Here is a 23,792-nt window from a genome sequence, read left to right as displayed (position 1 = left end):
TTCAATGGCCACCAACTTCAAACTATTTTTTGACCCTGAGCAAGTTGCATATCCTGGAAATACAAAACATACCTGCATCATTTCTTGGAATACTTCTACAATCTTTTCTTCCAGGTCAGTTACACATGACATAGCTTCATAGAAACTGTTAATTGGGCTTACATCCTGGTGGGGAAAAAAGTCTCCATTAAAGAAGCAGTAGAAAAACACACCTTGACACAGATTTAGAAGTATGCTAAAATATTAAAACACAAATATTCTTGTGGCTGCTATAGGTATGACTACTAATCTCATTTAAACATTCTACATGTCAAACATGCAGATTATTATATATTACACTTTTAATGCCGACATTAAAATCAAGCTAAAGTAAGAACAAGAGAAATCTGTCAAATATACAGCTGAAAAATATCAAGTATACAGATCCTACTGAAACCATTCAGTTTTGGTTCAGAAAATTATACATTTTGAAAGTTTACTGCAAATCATTACTTCATCTGGAAGACTGGATGGCCCACTGACTTCCATTTCATTCTTGTCTGACTGGCAGTCTGTTGCTCCATTCAGCTCTTTAACTCTATTAAAAAAGATGAATTAAAAAAATCAAAGTATGCTTCAACAGTTCTCAAAGTATAATTAGCAGTAAATGGCTTACAACCTTAGGGTGGGGGGAACTAACTTTTGTCCACCTCTCCCCATTAAAAGCAGAGGTCATTCTAAGGCAGAAGTGGGAAAAACTACTCCTCACGTTATGCCGACATGCTCAATAATTAAAAATAAACCAAGCTAATATCATAAGAATCGCAACAGTCTGCATATTGCTGTAACATACATGGTTAAGAGTATTAGTGGTCAATTCACAAAACCAAAAGTATTTTAAATAACTCTCTTTAGTGAGACAATCAATTCAGTTGCAGGCAACACTATTACTAAGGTGTAGGCAGGCAGATGTTTAAAGTGTACATAAATAAGTGTTCTCTGTACATTCAAAAAATTAAACTAGTCACATAATTGAACCTCTCCAAAAATTTCAATATTTCTAACTTTACTTTACATTGTTTATATTGACCCTAGGAGTAGACTAAGGTCCACTGACTTTTACTGGTACATACCGTTCACTGATCTTTCACAGTTCAAAATAAACCCTTTCCTGCAAATTAGTCAATTCCCATTCATCAAATTCTTGAACTAAAATATCTGCGAATTAGCTGTATGTTTGTTTCAAGTTCACCCTGAATCAATACGTGAATAAAGTACACAGCTGTCATCAAAAAGGCAAGGGAGTCTTGAGAGTATGTTGCCATGTGATGCATTTTTAAAAAAAAAAAAACAAACAAACAAAAAAAAAAAAAAAACCTCTTTCCCAATTTCAAGAAACTCTATTTAGACAGAAATGTGAACTTAACCAGATGTGCAGCTCAGGTAGCCGTCCTTTTGCTGTGGATTTGCATCTCGCAGGACAGGTTTTTTTTTTTTTTTTTTTTTAAATTTCCACTTATTTTGCTATTACTGTGTACAATGTTCAAGAGGCCTTGCAGCTGGAAGTAATGCCAGTCACCAAAAAACTGCCTACCCTTGTTTTAAGGATTCAAGTAAACAATTCCTAAATTGTCACTGTACGCAGTACAATGAGATTCAATGTGCAGCTCCTCTATATAACAATCTTCCTATAAAATGACAAATACAAAAAACCATGAAAACAAAGTACAATGTAAATGTGTATGGCACAAAGTTCTCTACTAGGAGCACTTAAAGGACTGATTGAGCAAATCTCTAGCTATTAGGATGAAACTGTCTCTGAGCCTTGAGATCTGTGCACGAAAGGATCAGCGGCGTTTGCTGGATGGGAGATGTTCAAATAGACTATGGTATGGGCAAGTGTAATCCATGTAGATGCTGGTGGTTTTCTTGAGGCAGTGTTCATTTTAAACCATAGCCATGTCTGACTACAAAGATAAGGTTCAGTAATGATGCCAAGGAGATTATCTGTATGACCCACAATATAGCAATGATGTGCTTCGAAACAAATGGAAGATGAGTACAAGAAGAAAATCAGAATTGGAGAAAGGAAAATTCTACAGGTACAGACTCAATGGTAATTGATGATGTACATGTGAAATATGTAAAATAATGCCTAAAATGACTATGCTGCAACCAGTGGAAAAATAGAAGCATCAGTCTGAAACATCATTGTCCTGCGGGCATTTAAATTACTTGAGATGATTTTCCAGAACCAGTGAATTGCAGAAGCAGCACCTTCCAAACTCCACAGAAAAAGAATGTTATAATGGATAAATCTTCAAATGCAATTTCACAGAAGTAGCCTTACATTTGGAGCTAAAACTGTAATATTACATATATATATATATATATATATATATATATATATATATATATATTTGTCTTAACTTTGAAGGGTTTATTTAGGTTTTGATATCACAATATGATATTGGCATCGTCAGGATTGTGGAAAACATTTTCTCAGTTTGTGGTCAAACTAATTAGTCAACAGTTCAAAGTTTTGTTTTGGTTTTTATTTTAGTACTCAAACTGGTTTAGCACTTTTATTTGCTCTGTCAATTTTTACTTAAAAATAGGAGGATGAAAAATAAGACTTGACCATGTCTAGTCCAGTTGCCAATTTTATTCAGCCAGCTACAGAAGTGTACCAGTTTATCTGCCCCATTTCTACAAGGGAGGGTTATCCAGGTATAAAAAACAAAAAAATGTTCAGAAGAGGAAAGTGCTGGGAAATATTACTCATTACTTACAAAAAAAAAAAAAAGTAATGAAAGGTTATACAGTAGGCCCCTGCGAAGTCGCGGTTCAGGGTTTGCGGACTCAGGTTCTAAGGAAAAATCCGCAAATGACTAACTATTAACCGTTAGTGGAAATCGCAAATGTCCTCCACAATTTTGTATGGCTTTTTTCGTGGCAATACTGTGCTGTAGAGAGAACCGCGGCATAGGATGGTAAAAGTAGCCAAAAGAATTTGAAACTGCAACTCCCAGCAGTCCCTGCAGTGGATCTGATCAGTTGCTTCCTGTTCTCAGCATAAGACCAATGAGGGAAAGGCGGTTTGGGGTGGTGAAAGTAGCCAATCCGAGAGCATTATTCATTTCTCCTTGCTGCTGATTGATTGCTGCCCTGTGATGTGACTCCAGCCGAGTGTCCTCGTGTTTTCAATTTTGTTATTGTATTCATTTTGTTATTCTTAAATGCACAAGATGTCGCCAAATCACCCTGCAACTTCTAAGGCTTCTGGCACTGAGCCTAAGCACCAGAAGTTTAAAACACTCCAGGAGAAGGTTGAACTACTGGATTAGCTTCGGGAACTAAAAGGTTATGCTACCGTAGCATGCCACTATGGCATTAATGAAAGCACCGCACGCTACATAAAGAAGAACAAGGCAGTGATCAGGAGTACCATATCTAAGTTTCTGTGATAGTGCCAAAAAGGTAACGATCGTAAGGAATAAAAATATCAGGATGGAATCTGCCTTGGCATTGTGGATCACCAACTGCAGGAAGAAGAACATCCCCTTGGACGGTAACATCATCTGTGAGAAAGCACGGAAATTGTACCAGCAGTTCGCTACAGGAGACAATGTAGCAACTTCCCATCACAATGTTCCGAAACCTATAAAGAAAAGCCAGTACGAAGCCCCACCAGAAGACGACCCGTCCAAAGATACGACTCCTCCTGAAGCGCCTGAACAGGCGCCACCCGAGGAGTTTTAAATCCTCTGCATCGTACTACACAGCTACTTCATCATCATCATCATCAATATCATTCATCATTGGTGAGTACACATATATTTTACTGTATTTTAATTAAATTATGTATTTACTCTACTTATAACAAAAACGACAGCACATAACTAAGAACACACACTTGCATGAATTGCAGTATGTATTGCAGTAACATCGGTATTTTACATTCTAGCACCGCGGGAGACATAGCAGTACAGTACTTCACAGTAGACGGGTTTACCTTTACATTCTGTTTTTAGGTAATGTATTAAGGTAATTTTTTAGGTAATGTATTAATGTATTAAGCTGAGTTTGCGATGAAATTAAAGTGCTTTGGGAGCATACTGTATTTAGGGTTTAATCTATAAAAATAGGCATTTATAAAAGGCTTTTTTTTTTTAAACCACATCCAAAAGTCGCCGTTTTTCACAATTCGCGGGTGCTCTAGGAACGTAACCCCCACGAATTTTGGGGGTGTACTATATGATACGCATTACAGAATATGCGTTACAAACTGTGCCCTTGTGTTGCATTATTTTTTTCTTCTAGTAGTGATATGAAACCCATACATGTGATCAAAATCTTTTTCCTTGGGGTGGGGAGAAAAACCTAATTCATGCTATATCATGACAAATTAGGTCGGGGTTTTTTTTTTTGGGGGGGGGGGGGGGGAACTAAAAAAAAAAAAAAAAAAATGTAGGCTATAAAAGGTTATAAGGCAGGCTACTATAAGAAACTTACAACAACCAATACCACAACCCACATTTGTTTGGCTGGGAGGAGAATCTGAGTGAGGTATAAGGAATGAAGGGATTCCACTCTCATCTGCTCTTAAGCTGCAGAGACATCAGTAGCACCTGCACTTTGGTGTTTCAGAAGTTAGGAGCATGCACTGATACAGCACATTGCCGCACCCACCACATGACCAACCAACTCAGGATCCCAGATTGGCACCCGAGTGTAGCCATGCAACGAGTGACACCTTAGCACCACACTAGTTCAGATGGAAGGGAACCAGTGGGAGGGGTTTTTTTTTTTTTTTTTTTTTTTTTTTTATGGTGGCCGGAGTGCCAGTTCTACCACCATCCCCAGGTTTTTCCCTGCAGGTTGGAGGGCCTACATGCAGGGCAGTGTTTCAGGCGAGACTGAAAATGTTCAATGATAAGTGTATTCGTCGTCAGGGACAGGGTGACCCACTGACATTGACTTCCACTCACACCTATACCTCAACAGGCTCTATTGCAGATGGTTGGGGTAGAAGACACCACCATAGCAATGTTTACAATTGTGTATTGGTTATCCAGATATTCTGATGTACTGCATTATAAGACTGTGTGAACATAGCAACTATGACAGTGACATGCAATCTCACAGATTGCACAGAGTTTGTCTATTTTTTAATGCACCATGGAAATGAAACTCACTCCACTTTATAACTATTTTGATCAATTGTTCTCATGTTATTCTCTTCACTTTGAAGAGCTAGTGTACATATGAAAGGATGTGTATGACAATGCAGGACTAATCATGTCATTTATTGATTCAATACAGTACGCAGCATTTTATGTAACAATATGGAACAATCCTATATTACAAGTAATGAGCGACAACTCTGCTAGTGTGTGGATGAAGATTATTAAGAAACTATCAAGCGCTGCAAACTAGCCATTACTATTAATACTAAGACTCATTTGGTGTGTCTTCACTGACAACGTGTGAAGTGAGGCCAAATTAACCAGATTAAATTAATGCATTTAGGGGTTGCAAAAAAAAAAAAAAAAAAATGCGTTAGTCGCATGTGTTAATGGCAATTAATCAGCAGCTGTAGTAATTCACAACTCGGGGAAATAGTATATAAAGGAAGTGGATGAGACTGGCAAAAGCCAGAAAGTGTGGTTGAAATATCATCAGCCAGTGCTATTGATGTGCCAGGCCAATGAGGATGGAAACAATTGTGTATGCTACTATGTTTCTGCCATCATGATAAAATCCTCGTCAGACATCAGTACAGTACTGATTTTCTAAATTTGAGTTTTCAGAATTAAAAAAAAAATTAATAAGTTCTGTTCTAGAGAGTTTGCAGTCAATCAGGAAGCTGGCACCACAGCATCCAAATGCTAAGGTCAACAGTTAAGTAAACACTGCAGGTGGATGGCTCTAGCTATCAGTGAATGCTTCAGTGCGCTGTCTACTACTACAGTATCGACATTCTCCTCAAGACCAGTAGGAACGTTATTACATGTTACTATTTACACTTGCTACAAAGGATTGCATACTAACTTGCACTACACATTTACTCTATACTTTGTGTATAGTCTCTCTTCTCATTAAAGCTTTTGTTTGTGGCACTATAAACTGCATAGTAACCTTTTACTATGTGTATTATAACAAAACAATGAATGAGAGAAAATGGAAGGTTTTCAGTCCCAAAGCATGATCCCGTTAAGTTTTTGTTCACATGAACATTTTCTGGAAGCTATTTAAACATATTAGCCAAAAATATATGCATTTATGACACTGAGCATACAACTGGATGCCTGACATTTGGATTGCACAACATTTTGTCAGGCATCCCCATTCCCCCTTTTGCTATTCAAGCCCACTGCATCATAACTTAAAACAGAGAAGTGCATTTCACACAAAATAAACTACTTCTTTCACTACTAAAAATTGGAAACTTTGCAATCAGTCTAGGCACATTCTTAAAGCACACTACCCTTTATTCAAAGAAAGCATTTTTCAATTAGATTAAAAATGCTAAAGTAAAAATCTGGGATAAAAAAAAAAAAAAAAGTTAATAGGGATTACCTGTCTGCATATCTAAGAGTATTCAAAGTATATTCACAAGAGCTCATGCCAGGAGAAATCATTGCTATCTACAAAATTAAGGGAAAACAAATATCAAACTTTTCTATTAGATATCAAAACATTTAAAAGATAGCAAATGAAGAATAAACTTAAACGTAAGGCAAATTTCGTTAGAAATATAGTATACAAATTCACAGGATTGATGCATATGGATAAACTATATTACAACCAGAGAAGGTTTCTTCAACAACAAACAGTATCAGACTAAGTCCTACTACTACCAACACACAAACTACAAACAAGGCAGATTGTATATCTAAACCATAGGTTTACCACCCCACATTTATATAGCAATATGAAAGTGACTAGATAAAAGTGTACAATGATATGACTGAAACTGGTAGCTCAGATACAACTACAAAACCCAGTTGGTCTGCTCCTGTGTCATCATCTTTCTAAATAGCTCATACTTGAACTATACATATCCATTCTCTATTTAAATACCAAAATATTCCATTATACATATTATACACAGACTAGTGTTCCTTCAATATTTCTGTCAACCGCACAGAAGTACCTTTTAGTGATGATTTACCTAAACTTAAAGTTCCAGCCCAACATTAGTCCAAGATAGTGGGTTAATGTCTAACTTACCATGCAGGTCTTGGAGTTTTCACCAATGAATGAATCTCTCAAAACTTGTGTAAGCTTACTCATTCTGAAAGGGGTGTGAGCCTGGTTATTTCCAAGAGCTCGAATACACTCCTGAAACAGAAAAGCTCCTGTATTAAATTTCCTTGATACAAGTATATTTTAGGATTTATGTTCTAGAACAGAATATTTTGAACCTGAAGTTGGATTAGTTTTTACTATTATACTAAGTGAATAAAACACAAACACTATTAAAAACAACAAAGACATTTACCTTTAAAGCTAGAAGACTTCTATTGATCTCAGCACCTTCGACTAAAGTCTGCCTGTCAGAACTGCAAACATCAGCTCCTCGCTCATTGCCTGCTAGATCTACCAAGGAGAACTTGCCATGGAGCCTGCCATGATGTTTTAAAATAATCTGCAAAACTGCATGAGAGCGAGATGAGCTTGAATTTGCAAATGTCTGCCCTGAAGTTCTGCAAAAGGAAATCAAAGTTTATTATTAAAAAAAAAAAAAAAGTTGATATTTTATTGAGTGGAAGAAATCTAAAATAAACCCTATACCTAAATGAACTGCCCATATCAATTAGTCTGATGACTTCCTCTTCAGAGGAGACCAGGCTTTCTTGAAGTCCCACCACCTGAACTTGCTGCTTACTGTCCTCCAAAACACGCAACTTGTTTTTTTTGTTTAACAAATCAAAAACCTATACAAAAAGAAAACACTGGAATTAGTAAAAGCACTAAATCAGAAACATGTATTTTTGACAGGATTTGTAAGTGATGCTTAGATTTCTGAATGGTTATTACAACACAATTATTAATCTAAAACTGGTAGATAGCGGAGTTCCACTTATAAAAAGTAATGTTTTATATTTTAAAAAACTTTCCATAGTCAGTAGGTGCAAAGGAGGCAGAAGTTAGTTATTCCAGTCTCAGTCTGCACCTAGAGAAGAGACCTTTCAAATATGGCTCCTTCATCAAATTGTCATTTTAATAAGGCTACGACAAACGTTTTGGATAAAATCGTACAAAACCTAAAAAAAAAAAAAAAAAAAAACACTACCCAAAAAGTAGTTACCCAAGACATTACGATAAAATAGCACCACTTTTATTCTGTTAGGTATGCTGCTTGAAAATTATCCATCACTACCTACTTAATAACGTAGAACCTTTTCTTCACAGGGCAAACAAGCTTCAATTGTATTTCACAACCTCCACAGAACGATACCAGCCTATTAGAATTTGGTTCAATGTTAGATGCCTGCAGTTAACTCAGCAATGTTGGGTTGTATGACTGAAGCTTTGATACAAGCAGGAGTCATTTACATTTAATGTGATATCACACACCAATCTTTCTCAGACCTCATTGTTGACTGCAAGTCAAATGAGGATGTTTCTTTAAATACAAAAAAATTCACCACACATTCATCTGTGTGGTTAGGTTCAAAGGTTAGCAAAACATTCTTGAGCACATTGCACCTACAATCTTAACCAATCTCATAACTGAATTTGAGGAGTATGCACAATTGCCTGACAATTCCATCCATCCATCCTCTTCCGCTTATCCGAGGTTGGGTCATGGGGGCAGCAGCTTGAGCAGAGATACCCAGACTTCCCTCTCCCCAGCCACTTCTTGTAGCTCTTCCGGGAGAATCCCGAGGCATTCCCAGGCCAGCCGGGAGACATAGTCCTTCCAGCATGTCCTGGGTCTTCCCCGGGGCCTCCTCCCAGTTGGACGTGCCCAGAACACCTCACCAGGAAGGCATCCTGATCAGATGCCCGAGCCACCTCATCGGACTCCTCTCGATGCGGAGGAGCAGCGGCTCTACTCTGAGCCCCTCCTGGATGACTGAGCTTCTCACCTTATCTTTAAGGGAGAGCCCGGACACCCTGCGGAGGAAACTCATTTCAGCCGCCTGTATTCGGGATCTTGTTCTTTCGGTCACTACCCATTGCTCATGACCATAGGTGAGGGTAGGAACATAGATCGACTGGTAAATCGAGAGCTTTGCCTTACGGCTCAGCTCCTTTTTCACCACGACAGACCGATGCAGAGCCCGCATCACTGCGGACACCGCACCGATCCACCTGTCGATCTCACACTCCATTCTTCCCTCACTCGTGAACAAGACCCCCGAGATACTTTAACTCCTCCACTTGAGACAGGATCTTGCTCCCAACCCTGAGAGGGCACTACACCCTTTTCCGGCTGAGGACCATGGTCTTGGATTTGGAGGTGCTGATTCCCATCCCAGCCACTTCACACTCAGCTGCGAACCGATCCAGAGAGAGCTGAAGATCACAGCCTGATGAAGCAAACAGGACATCATCATCTGCAAAAAGCAGTGACCCAATCCGGAGTCCACCAAACCGGACCCCCTCAACACCCTGGCTGCGCCTAGAAATTCTGTCCATAAAAGTTATGAACATAATCGGTGACAAAGGGCAGCCCTGGCGGAGTCCAACTCTCACTGGAAATGGGTTCGAATTACTGCCAGCAATGCGGACCAAGCTCTGACACCGGTTGTACAGGGACCGAACAGCCCTTATCAGGGGGTCCAGTACCCCATACCCCCGGAGCACCCCCCACAGGATTCCCAGAGGGACATGGTCCAAACGCCTTTTCCAAGTCCACAAAACACATGTAGACTGGTTGGGCGACCTCCCATGCACCCTCCAGGACTCTGCTATGGGTGTAGAGCTGGTAAACTGTTCCGCGACCAAGACGAACACAACACTGTTCCTCCAGAATCCGAGGTTGGACTATCCGACGTACCCTCCTCTCCAGAACCCCCGAATAGGCTTTTCCAGGGAAGCTGAGCAGTGTGATCCTTCAGACAAAGTGCGGTTCAACACAACCTCCTATGATGAATAAAAAATTTGGACAGTGTTTTCCCTCGCCCGGACGCGGGTCACCGGGGCCCCCCTCTGGAGCCAGGCCTGGAGGTGGGGCTCGATGGCGAGCGCCTGGCGGCTGGGTTTGCACCCATGGGGCTCGGCCGGGCACAGCCCAAAGAGGCAACGTGGGTCCCCCCCTTCCCATGGGCTCACCACCTATGGGAGGGGCCAAGGAGGTCGGGTGCAGTGTGAGTTGGGTGGTGGCTGAAGGCAGGGACCTTGGCTGTCCGATCCTCGGCTACAGAAGCTGGCCTGACACTTCCTTATTAATAAAATATATACACAATTGGGGCAAAATGTATAAAAAAAACAAACAAAAAAAAACAACAATTTTTTTCAAGTTTCTTTTCATTAGTTTATAGTCCGATATTGTGTTAGGAAAGGTACATTTAACTTGGCAACATGGGAAAATCTGAATACTTCTTATCAGGATTTGAAATGATCTGCTCTTTAGCTATCTGGTACAATACATTTTTAATTTGTTCATGTATTGCATTCAAATTGCTACTGGGAATAGTGTGAACAGAACCTCAGAAACTGGAAATCAGGATCGAGATATTTATTGTAAGGTCCTTGGCATATATGACCTTAGATATGTACATTTTAACACAACTGAGCCCCAACAACAAAATTTTTTCTTGCAAACTTATCAAGAAATGCCATTTATAGTTACAAAAATTGTAAAAGCGTAAACATGGTTTTCCAAAAAATTCCAGGCCTAGAAAAATATTTGAAGCTACAGCCATATGTGAAAGGACGACGAAACTGACAAAACATGTCATTTTTCAGTTCATTGCCATAGACATTAATGTGTATGGATTTGTATCTGTTGGGAGATTAAGAATCTTAGCGTCTATAAACCATCAGAATAAACTGAAAAACATTCTAGAACTGACTCTACAGATTCATCTCCCACCACACTCACTGTCTGCATCACTGATCTTAAGCAATGGATGGAAAATAACTCTCAAACTTAATCCCAATAAAACGGAAGTGTTACTGGTAGGTCCAAAATCCCAACTTTCTAAGGCATCCAATTTCTCGGTTGATGGTACACTTGTCAAACCTGATCCTGTTGTCAGAAATTTTGGTGTTTTGTTGTTTGATTCATCACTTAACTTTGAGCTACATATTAGGTCTCTTTCCAAAATTTAATTCTATCATCTCCCTAACATTGCCCGCCTCCATCCATTTCTGTCCTTTAATGATGCTCAAACTCTGGTTCAATGCTTCATAATGTCTCGTATTGATTACTTTAATTCCCTCTTTTATTGGCCTCCCTGCAAAATCTATACAGAAGCTACAGTATATTCAGAACGCCACAACCAGAGTCTTCACCCACACAAAGTGTTTTGTTCACATCTCCCCTGTTCTCTCCCAGCTTCACTGGTTACCGGTTCCATCAAGGATTAAATTCAAGATTCTGCTTCTCGCCTTCAAAGCTCTATATAACCTTGCCCCCCTCTACCTCACTCGGCCACTAGCTCCTAGCTCTTTACACTCCTTGTCGCTCAATCAGGTCCTCGAGCAGCCATCTCCTTACTGTCCCACGCACCAGACTCTCCACCCTGGGAGGCAGGTCCTTCAGTACTATAGCCCCTCAACTCTGGAACGGTCTTCCTCAGTCTCTCCGAGATTGCTCCTCTTTCTGCACTTTTAAATCTCAAATGAAAACTTACCAAGAACTTTTGACATCTGTGTAATTGTTTTTATATTATATTATATATATAATCTCTAGATGATAGACATATTCTCACTCTGTAAAGCGACCTTAGGTTTGTGAAAGGCGGTCAATAAATGTAAATTATTATTATTAGATAGCATACTAATAGCCATTTCCAGGAATGTCCAATTCTCACACAAGAGAACAGAGCCAGAAGGCCTGTAGGAGTAGTTACCCCCAAGGCCTATTAGGTGGCAAAACATTGCTCTTAACTATAATGGAATGAATAAGACCATGTACCTCTTTAAAGCAAAGCATCCCTTTAAATTCAGGACATAGCAGAGATTTATAGTTGCTGTGCTACCACACTTCAGTCTACTCAACGTAGTCTGCTAGATTAAAGTGATACAGAAGAAAATCGGGACCATCACCAGTGGATTAAAATTGTTCTTTTTTATGGATTAACTGGTTTTAATATTCACAATTTAAGCAGTGATAAAAACACTATAAGCAAAACTTTTCTGCATCTATAATTTGAAAGTACACACATTTGCACTTTAGTTTTTTCTTGGCCTAGAATGGATAACCCTTGCATTCACTTTTAAAGTTTACATTTTGATGGTAAAACCATTCACTTATACATTGGGTAAAGGAGTAAAGGATTTCACAAGTGGTATCAGAGAATACATGGAGAAAAAAAATTTATCTATTCCCGTCTAATTAAAAAAAGTGAATACCTAAATTAATGCAAGTTAGTCAACCTACCTTGCCATTGTATATTTCGAAGAATGTCACATATACTTCAAAGTCAAGCACTGAATATCTTGGTTGAGAAAGGAGCAAAAAGACATCTCTTGCTAAAACAAAAGAAAAAAAAAATTGGTATTTGGAAACTAAGCACAAAAACAAGTAACAATATTTATTTACTTGCCAGCAAATGCATAGATTCCATTAGAAGAGTTCTGATTTTTTCCAGTAAAGTCACCACCCATTGTCTGTAAAAGAAAAGTTTGCATATAACATTAAGAAACAAATTGTTTTAATATAAGGTTCAGAATTTAGCACAAACCATAAATAGGTAGTTTTTCAAAAAAGCAATCATATAGAATGGAGAATGCAATTTGCTTTAGGCAACTTATTTATATGAAGTACTGAATATTTAACAAAATGTAAGAATGAAGAATAAGTTTTAAAATAATGTTTGAGTAGTGAATGCAACTTTTAGGGATGATGAAACTCCACACATATCCAGTGCCATATTCTGGCTTGGCAAAACTGTGTAAGTTCCAAAAAAAAAAAAAAAAAAAAAAAAGAGCAGTAAAAGAAAGTGATTAATAAAAATATACATCCATGAGGTTAATGGAAGAATTTAACAAAATAAGGATGCTCTGATCAGTTTTTTGGGGCAGATACAGATCACCAATTTCATATACAGAATGACCAATTTTGATACTTTTTTGATCCCTTTAAAAACATTTACACCAAGTTCCAGCATAATAGAGGTGTAGAAGCCTTATGTTCTATACAAAAATGATTAAAATGTTTGTTATTTTTATAATTAATCCATAAACTATAGGTATTACCTGTTCATTTTTTAATTGACAAATTGAAATTCTGTAGGCTTATTGTTCAGAGATCATAAAAATACTAATGTAAATAACATTATCCTAAAATTCATACTTCTCTGTACATATTGTATTAGCCGATTTCTTATTCACATAAGATGGGATAAAGGAAAAGAAAATGCTTCAATTACAAACGGCTAATTTACAGCATAAAGTCAACAAAATGACCAACTGAACAAAGCTTAATTAAAAAAAAAAAAAAAGTAACTTACCATTTGTCAAGAAATTTCACTTTTCACACATTAATTCAATTAATTGATATTGGCAGTTAAACGTTGCTTAAATGTAAATATACATGCATTTATAGTTTTAATCAGTTGCATTAAGATTTTTGCTATTAAAATATACATTACTGTACTTGCAAGTATTTTGTGTGTATGTGTTTTTTGTAGCAACTAGACATTCCTAATTCTTGACGTTAAATTATCATTAACAGAACTTGTGTACTTTTTCCATGTGTGTTCATGTGCGTTTCAAATGTATTAATGCTTTGAGTAGTGAGAAAAGCGCTATATAAATGTAATGAATTATTATTATTAATACAGACGAGATTTAGGTTATATTGTAATTTATTACACAATTTATAATGAGTGACTTGAAATGTCAAAATAAGAGTACAGTTCCTTTTTATAGTTTGATGCGTCATCAGCCTAAAATGTCAAACTTTGTCTATGTGTATAACAAACAAATGTAGTACAAACCTTAAAAAAAAAATTAAAGCGGCAAATCTATCAAATATTTAGGAGTTGTGTAACAAGAAATCTAACTGCACAAGAGGACTGCAAATCACTCTCCTAAAGACCACTACATTTATCGTAATGACAGACTGTAAAAAATGAGTGACCAGCCAATTTACCAATCAACAGTTTTATGTAGAAAAAGAAAAAAATGTCTGATTTAGATCGATGGCCAATCAAATCTAAGCATCACTAAAATAAAGAGTGCCAAGAAATACAATTTTGCAAAGGGGTCACTGGGTGAAATTTCTTGCAAATAAGCATGTTTGTAGAAGTCTAAAACCCAAGTAAATATGAATCTTTCAACTTAAAAGCAGATTATATAGTTCCAAAAATGACTTGGCTCAATACACTTACGTGCGTTTTCCCACTTCCTGTCTGTCCATAGGCAAAGCATGTTGCCATGCCTCCTTCAAACAATGTGTTAACTAATGGCTGAGCAGTGAACCTAGGAAGAAAAGGTTACAAAACAAAGATGGGCACTGTAAATGATTAAAACAACTTTTAATGCAGATATTTTTAGATGGCACTTTTCACTCACTGTCTACACGGCAGACAGTGTTAGGGTTTCCACGTCATCTTAGCTCTTAATGAAGATGTGTTACCGGTTAAGTTACCTGTTACTTTTCAAGTAGGACGTGAGGCATATACCTGAATGACCTGCAGCACAACAACTACAATGATAAGGAATCAGTCCTGGAGAGGAATGGCAGATTGTCAGGTTTCACAGAAAGAACAGTGGCTGAGCTCAATTTTAAGTTTAAACAGGTATTTTGAACTCCAGGAGGAAAAAAAAAACAAAAAAAAAAAAAAAAAGGGGGGGGGGGGTGGCTTACTTATTATGGTGTGTATGGCACCGAATACCTTATCGTATCTGAACATTAGTAAGTAAAAATAAATATAAAATTTAAATTTTGAAGTCCTACTGGCAATTGCTGTATCAACCAACAGCGGTAGAAATAGTAACATGTTACAAGTGAGCTAAAAAGGCAATAAAATGAATATAGTCAGTCCTTTCAGAAAGTTCCCAAAAAGCTAAACATGAATTTGCTTTCAAGCTGGGCACCAAGCTAAACCCACACAAATGAATTTGCATTAGGCATACCCTGTTGTAGCCTCCCACCTACTTGAGTGACAATAACATGCCTACAACCACTGCAAGATTTGATGATGCAAATAAAAGCATTCTATAACTGTTTTCAACTAAAGCATCTGCAACCTTCAAAGCTTAAAAGATCCTCACCCTCCTCAGACCCCAACATTAATATTTAGTACTGTAGCAACCTCAGGGTCCAGGCCAGTGAGGGACGTCACTCCCCAGGTGGCCACAGACTGCCAGAGAGGATGTGAATAGATGGAAAGGCAGCTCCATGAGCGGCAGGTAATGGGAGTTGAGGGAGTATGAGGGGTGGTGGTGCAGACGCAGTACTTAGAGAGAACTTTGTTCATACCTTCTGTCTGCAACAGCCTTAGAGATGGAGTTTTGGCTGATGGAGACTCCCGGATTTGAACACTGGGCTTGTGTTTGCTCACAAAGAATCAAGGGAACAGTGTGATATATGGGTTGCCTCTGGCCCATGTAGTGTAGTGAGGACAGTTTAAAAAGAAAAAGAATTAAATGATATATTTCAGGCATTGTGGCACATATCTATACCAGCTGGTGCACTATAAGATTACTGGTTGGAGTATGTTTTATTTATTTATTTTCACATTTCAATTCTAACTGTAAACTCAATTTTGTGTATTCAGGGTCATCATCTGCTGTGTTGCAATCCGCGCACATTTTGACAGAAAAGTAGTCATATCAATTAAGGTTTTAGTATCGATTCAGCAGTAAATTGCGCTCACACAAACAACATGGATCAGAGAGAAGCAAATTGCTTTCTATTTTCATTTTAGGAAATAAAATTATTTTCAAGTCCGATATTTATGATTTACACAAATTATTTCCTCCATCTAAAAATGTAGTCTAGAAGGTCAGTGACTCAATAATGGTGGAGGAAAGGGGCCAGAGATGAGACAGAGTTCAAAGACACCAAATCAGCTTGCTGCACATGTAATGAATTCCTGTATCTGATGATGAGATACCTACATAACACTTGAGCATGCAAGTTTGAACAGCACAAGAAGGTGGCATGATGCTTTTAATTAGGATGTGGCTATGGACAGCAAAGGTTGATGTGCAAAAAGAAACTATATCCTTCAAAACAAAAACAACCTGTAAGAAATTTTTAAGGCTTCAGCTCTATCAAGAACATGCTGTTGTTACAATTATACATTTGAACTATTCACATTGGATTATAGAATAATAAAAGGTGCTGTACCTGTATACCATTTCATTTGTTGCAGTTTCATCAAAAGAGTAATCAAACTTAAACACTTGATTGTCCAAATACTTTGTAAGATCCACTTTCTGCTTAGGCTCATGTAACAGAAGCATACTTTTGTCAGGAATGGTGATTACATCAATTTCTTTTTTTAACTTCTCTATTTAAAAAAAATAAATAAAAAGTTACTACAGATCCCTGTTTTAGCTTGGTATAATACAGGTCATTGTGTACTACTCAATCCTAGAAAAGTAGTTACAGTGCAAAAATGAAAAGGCTGCAAGTAAGATTGTAAATTAGTATTTGTGCAGATGGTAAAAATATTGTAGTTAGTCTTGAGATGACTGGGAAAAGAGTAACACTATGGGACTGTGTGTCTTACATTAAGATAGTATTATGAAAAATCAATGTGTGCTCAAAACATTTATCTCTCCGTTATAAAATAAAATCCTGGGAGAGAAAGACTAGGGAGATGAGACGTGATCTTCACATAAGACACTTAAAAGACCCATGAGACTAAAGAGATTAAGGTCCCCGCGAGACGCTCTGTGGCCAAACATGAGACTTTGTGCCAAGAGATTGACCCAGGACCATCTCGCAAGGACGTAAAACATGATTCTTGCAAGACACGCCCTACTTACAACCAATATCAAATAAGACCACGGGCAGCAAAACACTCAGTCGTGTAAAGGATTTGAGCACACACAGATCCAGGACTCTCAGCGCATATAAAGCATATAAGGACAATACATTATTGACGAAACGTTGATGACTAAGCGAAGAAGAAAGAGCAACATGGAGGAGAGAGACTCAAAAGCGTTGGAGAGGAAAAATAATGCAAAAAAAAGAAAAAGAATAATCTAGGTGCAAATTCAGAAAATAAGAAAAGTAATAATCAGCCCGGAACAAGCGGAATTGGGGAAAAAAAAAAAAAAAAAAAAAAAAAAGCACGTCCAATTGGGCTCAGAATTAAGAGACAAAAAGAACTTCATAAAGACGTTCAAAAACGTTGGTGCTATACACATGCAGAGTATGTTAGAGATTATGAAAACAGGAATTTGAAAGGCTCAAAAAAAACGGCGCAATACAAATAGAGAAAGTTAAAGAATATGAAAGCTGGAAAATTAGAAAGTAAAAAAAAAAAAAAAAAAAAGAAAGTAAAGATCGCAGTAGCACAAACAAAATGGAAATTATTACTCAAAAAAAGGGAAAATAATCACCACAGACCAGGTGTCATTGAAGAAGAAGAAGAAAAAAAAAAAAAAAAAAGTAGGACAAAGCGAGGAATGGGGATCGAATATATGGACATAGGTGATATGTCAGAAGTATGTCAATATTGTAAGGCTTTGAAGTTTAAGTCAGAGTATTTCAAAAATTGGGTTTACCTCACATGCATTTCTTGGTTACTTTGCAAAAAAAATTAACTGCTGATGATGTAGATTGGAATTTCAGCACAGACAAAAACAAACAGAAAAACCTATCCTGAATTATGGTACAAAGTCATTAATAACATGTCTCATAGATCTCATTTAAAAGATTCAGCATGTTGGGACATGAAAGATTCCAAATATTGTTTTTAACGAAGTTCTGAAACAAAAGTGAAACTAATGAAATAGCAACAATTCAAAGAAAAAAAATCTTAAGTGTGTATCCGGAAAACCAAACACGGGGGTTGGCGAGCGAAGCGAGCAGGAAGCGAAGCCCCCTAGTAATATTAAATTAAAACCAATCTCAGGAAAGTGTCTTAATAAAGGGACTGCTGTTGAAGCCCATTAAGTGTTTCTGCATGGGGAAAACCTTGTCAAGCATACATCCGGGTCATCTACAGTGGTCAACCTGTATAAAAAGGTACAGAAAACTGCCACAACAGAAAATTCTAACATACATATGTCAGTGATGCTGAATTTAATCAACCCCTTTATTACAAATTCACTGCACAATGGATATTCAGCGGCATACTGGGAAAGAATCAATGGAACTTCAGCGCTCAGGGTGCCATAACTCATCAATTGTCTGAAGTAATTTGGATGGGTTAAGTGGCAGAAAAAGTTTCCCCAAAGAATTCAATTTGCAATCTATAGGTAAACTGCTGTGGGCTCCTTTGTATGGTCTGGGAAATAGGAGTTACTTTTTTGTGATATTCCAGACAAATATACTGTTACCCGATATTTCAAACTTAATCTTTCTCCCTTCAATGTTATGAATAAAGTATTTGTTCAAGCATTTCTGTGATACCCAAGCAAAAGTTTGACAACCTTTATTTTCTTTGGAATGGTTCAGCTCCAATATACTCAAAGTTTGCACCAGCATCCAGTAGTATTTTGTGCAGGTGTCTTGCTGAATGGGTCTAAAAGATAGTTGAGCAAGCTAAAAGGTTCTGACCATGATGAATGAGGAGGTGAATGCTTATCATACTTAAACAGAGATAAAAAGGCCATACAACACCCACTGCAAATGTGGGTACGAGCTAGAAGAATTCAAAATCGCTCACAAAAAGCAGTTAACTTTGGAGTTTGTGGCTCTTTAATGCAGTTATCAACAATTTGCCAAAAAAAAAAAAAAAAGATCTTCATATATGCCTGACCTGTGCAATTCAAATTAGGTGTCCACTAAACATATTCACACTTCAATACGGAATATGGTAATGCTAAAACTCATGATAAATCAGAGTGAAAAAAGATGCCTGTGCATATGTGCATGCAGTTTGCAGAACAGTATGAAGTGTGCACATACAGGCTGTAAATTCCTCAGATTAACAGAGAAGTTGCTGCTAAAACTGAAAAACCAAAGCAAAAGGCACAAAATGGATACGCAAAACTTTGGTGCACTCTCCAATCATAAAAATTAGAAATTTGAGGAAAAGTGTGTTTTTTTCTGTTAACTGGGCACTAGTGTGATTGAACATTAGCTTAACAGATGATTAGAGTGACTGCATTAGACCTGCTGTGCTCCAGACTGCAATATATTTTATTACAAGTAAATTACTATTGAGTATTTGCAATTTTGACAAATCATTTTGCATCTGGCTGCAGCATTATTCATTACACATGTACTTGCTTTTACACTTTGTTGCAATTACTGTATACTGTTCATATTTGTGGCATTTTTATTTTTGACATGCATACTTAAATCAGTTCCCCAATGTAATTTTAAAATTGTCTGCTTTAATTCTAAACAAAATCTTCAACTTCTTTATTTTGCATTTCTTGTCTTTCACATTCCTAAATATTTACCAAAGGCAACAAAAGCTGTCAGGAACCATGATCACCAGCCATAAACTTACTTTTTACACATACAATAGGAAATTAATGTGGGAAGGCAGGCACAAAATTATTTTTTCAAGCTTGTTTAGTAACTCAGGTTTACCTCAAAATGACTACTTTTTTCCATACTTCAAAAGCATCTTTCTCAGTATTCCAGCTCTTCAGGACACACTATTTGTCCAAAATAATGAGGACTATGAATTATGTGCAAATGCAAGGGGAGTGTGCTGTGTAAATTCAGAGAGGGAGATAGTTGGCTTGTTCCAACAAGCAGAGAGATCTTGTGAGCATTGCTAAAATACACTGGAGCTTCAAAAATCAACATTTTACAAAATGTTTGTGCTTGTGTATGTGTACTTTTGTTTGTGAATTTATACAATTGTTATTGCTTTTAATGCCAATTTTGTGCTTTGTTTTTAGAGCTGTTTGATTAATTTCCTTTGCTTTTTTTAAGCCCATTGCTCTGAAACATGCACTGTAGCTATAATGATATAAAAAAAAAAAAAAAAAAAAAAAAAAAAAAAAACCACACACACACACACACACACACACACATAGGGGGAAAACAATATGTAATAAACCTTGGGAAAGGCATTTCTGAAGAGACCCCCCCCCCTTCTAGACTGCTTGGGCATGCAATGGGAGAAATTTAAAGTATTAAATATTATGCAAAGGAGCTTCAAAGCAGGTCAAGGAAGGATACAAACTGTTGAATTATAAACAATTGAAACCACACCTAATATTTAAGGTGCATAAAAGTTCATTTATAGGATTACAAAATTGCTCATACCTTTTTTATTCAGGGGTCTTTTTCTTACACAAACACATATTTTATGATCATCAACCTTGGGAAAATAAAAAGTACTTTAAATAATATATACTAGAGTTGTATTTATTTCAGTATATTCATATTGAATATTTCAGATGACACAAGCACAAATACTATATGTATACTGCCATATATAAAGAAAGCACCAGACAGACTTTGGTAATAATTTAAAACGATTTGCAGAATTTAAAACCAAAACTTTTTTGTTTGTATGTGTGTGTGTATATTATAATATATATTATATATAATATATACTGAGTGTAAAGACTCAGATGAGTGTTTTACATTAAATCAAGAGATCCGGACGTTCTTGAAACATTGCACTAAATATGTATTGTCTCAAGGGTGACAAAAATAAACCCACAATCAAACTCTATATTAAAAAGGAAGCAGCCTAAATATTTTGTACAATATAACTTACTTACTGGATCATACAACGTAATTGGATGGAATTCTATTGTTTCTCTGTATTCCTGAATCATCCTTGCAAATTCCCAGTTGGAACTGTGCATATCAATTTCCTAAGGAGAGCAGAAAATTTAAAATGTTTATTTGAAGAAAAAATATATACCCAATACCACACTCAAATGTACAATTATGTATAAACGTTTTTAAATTGTATACAACAAATTAACTGCATGTTCAGTTTATTATTCCCAAGCTTAATTATTAAATTAAATAGGATATGTAGCTAAAATTGACTTTTCACTTTATTTTGGAAGAGATTACAAAAGGAGAGAAAGAAAGATCAATGTGAATGAGGGGCTTCTTTTCTTTGTATTGACATGCAGTTGCTCCATACCATTTTGTGCACAGCTCATTGAGCAGCACACAACTACAGCAAATGTGGGCAAATGATGTGGCAGATATTACAGACAAATAGGAACAGTATTCCATTACAGAAATGTACAGAGAACAGAGGCAAAGTGTTGCAATGATGGAGTTACACAAAACTGTCAGAACACTTAACCTTCTGAAGTTAGAATAACTAATGCAACACCCAGTGAATCCAATCTTTCACACTTATGGCTGGAAGCTGCTATAGGCAAACAAGCTATACAAATTAGGTTGTAGCTCTGAACATGGTTTGGTAAAGACTGAGGTGAACTTGCTTCCTATATATTTGACTGAAAATACCTGTCAAATCAACAGAATCTTACACTGCATAGAAATGTTATTCATGGAATAAAGTTCAGATGCACTATTTTTAAGAAGAAGAGGATTTAAATAGAATATCCTTATAGGAAGTAGGTATTTATATGCACAGTCTTAGCATTCAACTTTTACAAATTGTAGAAAGAAAAAGAAAAAAAAAATTACAAGCACAGGCCATTAAGCATAACAAAGCTTGAAAATCCTGTCCACCCCATCCTTTCAAAATAAAGTTAGTTTGAATGCCCCTAAAATCCTACTCTCTACAACACTAATTGGTTCTCAGATTATTCCTGCACACTATCAGAACACTCACTCCTACCTCTTCACTATTCATATGAAACTACTATTTTCTCATTACAAATGTCACATTTCAAAATGACTCAGGAACTGCATTCAGATATTTAAAATGGATCTTAAGTGTAGTCATTCTGCTCATGCAAAGCCTGTGTCTGGGAGATTTTGTTATTGCATCTGTCAAATCACACGCACATTTATGTTGTGCAGTTACACACATTATGCAGAGATACTTTGCATTGTTACAAAATTTTGGCTGTTACATATACAATTTTGGAAAATTATTTGCAACCAAATGAAAAATTTACTTTGCACACCAAAAATAAGACTTTCAATCAGAATTGAGACATAACTTCCAAGATCAGATACTTTGACAATAGTTTAAACATTCATTGCCACACACAATTTGGATACTTATTAAGTGAATGACAATAGTTGCAATTTTACCTTTGCTCTCTTTGCTCGAATTTCTAGGTTTTTAGCTTTATTTGATTCACGTCTGTTCCTCATTTTCTCTACCTGATGGACAACAGTAGACTTGCGATTACCTGTTATATTAACATAAAAATAACATTAACATTGTATAAAATTAATCTATACTAAATCACTTATATTTAACCTTTCAGAAAATTATAAACTATTTACACAGTCTGCATTTAAGGCTTGATTTCTAAATTACCAGCTTCCCAAGATTAGTGAAACTATTGCCAAGAACAAAAGGATACATGAACATTTCTATAACCTTTAAGTCCCTGCCCCCCCCAAATACTCATCATATTCATTAATGTCAAGTGTCATTCTTAGATTGATCAATAAGGTGTAAGTCAACTGTACAACTCAAATGCTCTGAAATATTCAAAATTACAGGGCTCTCCTAGATAAGAGTGGTCAAAATGTATCAAGGTTGTAAAAGTTGAATGGCTTAGTAAACTAAAAATGCACACATTTTCTTTTAATTTGTCATATAAAATGCAAAGTATTTATCATTTAAAAGCCAGGCATCCTTCACATAGATTGATGCACCACCTCTTGCGGAAACAAACATTTGGTCCAAAAGAAGCTATACCCCATGACACAAAAGCCACAGAATTAAATGATGCAAGGAATACTACATGCAAACGCTTACCCTACTAACATAGATCTAATAAACACCACTCTACTGCAAGAAGTCTTCTTGCAAATGAAAGCGAGCTTGAGGCAATGTCAGCTAATGTGGGAAAGTGTTAAGAACACTCCAATATGGTTAGCTGCTTTCCAGTAAGCAGCCTGACCCTACCTATGTAACTGGATGCAAAGGGGCTCTTATCTGTTTCAAGTAATATTAAAACCATTGCAGGGACATTAATACAATGAAATAGAAATCAAGTTAAGGGAAACAAGTCAGGTGAGAAAATTAATTCCAAAATAAGGTGGTTGAGAGGAGGAAACCAAAAAAGTTAAATATACAGTGCCAGTCCAGTCAACTTTTAGATTTCATCCAAGAAGGCATGGGAGTACTTTTACAGACATTACAATTACAGCACGAGTATGGGCACCCTCCCAACTAAACTATTAGTATTATGTTTTAGGTCTCAGAACTGACTTGTGAGGCCTTAATTCAAATCAGATCAAGACAACTCCAGAGCTTAAAAAATTCTGACCTTTCAAATCTCTCAGGTTGTTGTGCTTACACTTAAAAAGCCTTAGGCATCTCTAAGCAGCTGACTGAGGATCTAAAAGTAAAGATAATGGATTCATAAAAACTGGAGAAGAATTTAATGAAATGAATGCAATTTGATGAAGT

At 36.7% G+C, this 23,792-nt stretch overlaps 2 protein-coding genes across 4 annotated transcripts in view; one reads left to right on the top strand and one right to left on the bottom strand.

The window, feature by feature from the left end:
• The window catches only part of LOC127529461 (craniofacial development protein 2-like), a 782,501-nt gene that overhangs the window by 290,198 nt on the left and 468,511 nt on the right, over positions 1-23,792 (top strand). The window lies entirely within an intron of this gene.
• kif2c (kinesin family member 2C) overlaps positions 1-23,792 on the bottom strand; it is a 47,738-nt gene that overhangs the window by 1,608 nt on the left and 22,338 nt on the right. For all 3 annotated transcript variants that reach the window (XM_051933134.1, XM_051933132.1, XM_051933133.1), the window contains 13 exons: positions 22,457-22,557; positions 20,986-21,081; positions 20,522-20,576; positions 16,466-16,628; positions 14,499-14,589; positions 12,707-12,774; positions 12,545-12,632; positions 7,780-7,922; positions 7,487-7,691; positions 7,216-7,326; positions 6,562-6,629; positions 493-577; positions 73-165 (listed from right to left, as the gene is read on the bottom strand). In XM_051933134.1, the coding sequence (XP_051789094.1) occupies positions 73-165; positions 493-577; positions 6,562-6,629; positions 7,216-7,326; positions 7,487-7,691; positions 7,780-7,922; positions 12,545-12,632; positions 12,707-12,774; positions 14,499-14,589; positions 16,466-16,628; positions 20,522-20,576; positions 20,986-21,081; positions 22,457-22,557 (1,367 nt within the window). The remainder of the gene's footprint in view (positions 1-72; positions 166-492; positions 578-6,561; positions 6,630-7,215; positions 7,327-7,486; positions 7,692-7,779; positions 7,923-12,544; positions 12,633-12,706; positions 12,775-14,498; positions 14,590-16,465; positions 16,629-20,521; positions 20,577-20,985; positions 21,082-22,456; positions 22,558-23,792) is intronic.

Source organism: Erpetoichthys calabaricus, chromosome 10 (assembly GCF_900747795.2).
Source record: "Erpetoichthys calabaricus chromosome 10, fErpCal1.3, whole genome shotgun sequence".
NCBI lineage: Eukaryota > Metazoa > Chordata > Cladistia > Polypteriformes > Polypteridae > Erpetoichthys > Erpetoichthys calabaricus.
This window is presented reverse-complemented; position numbering and strand designations above follow the sequence as displayed.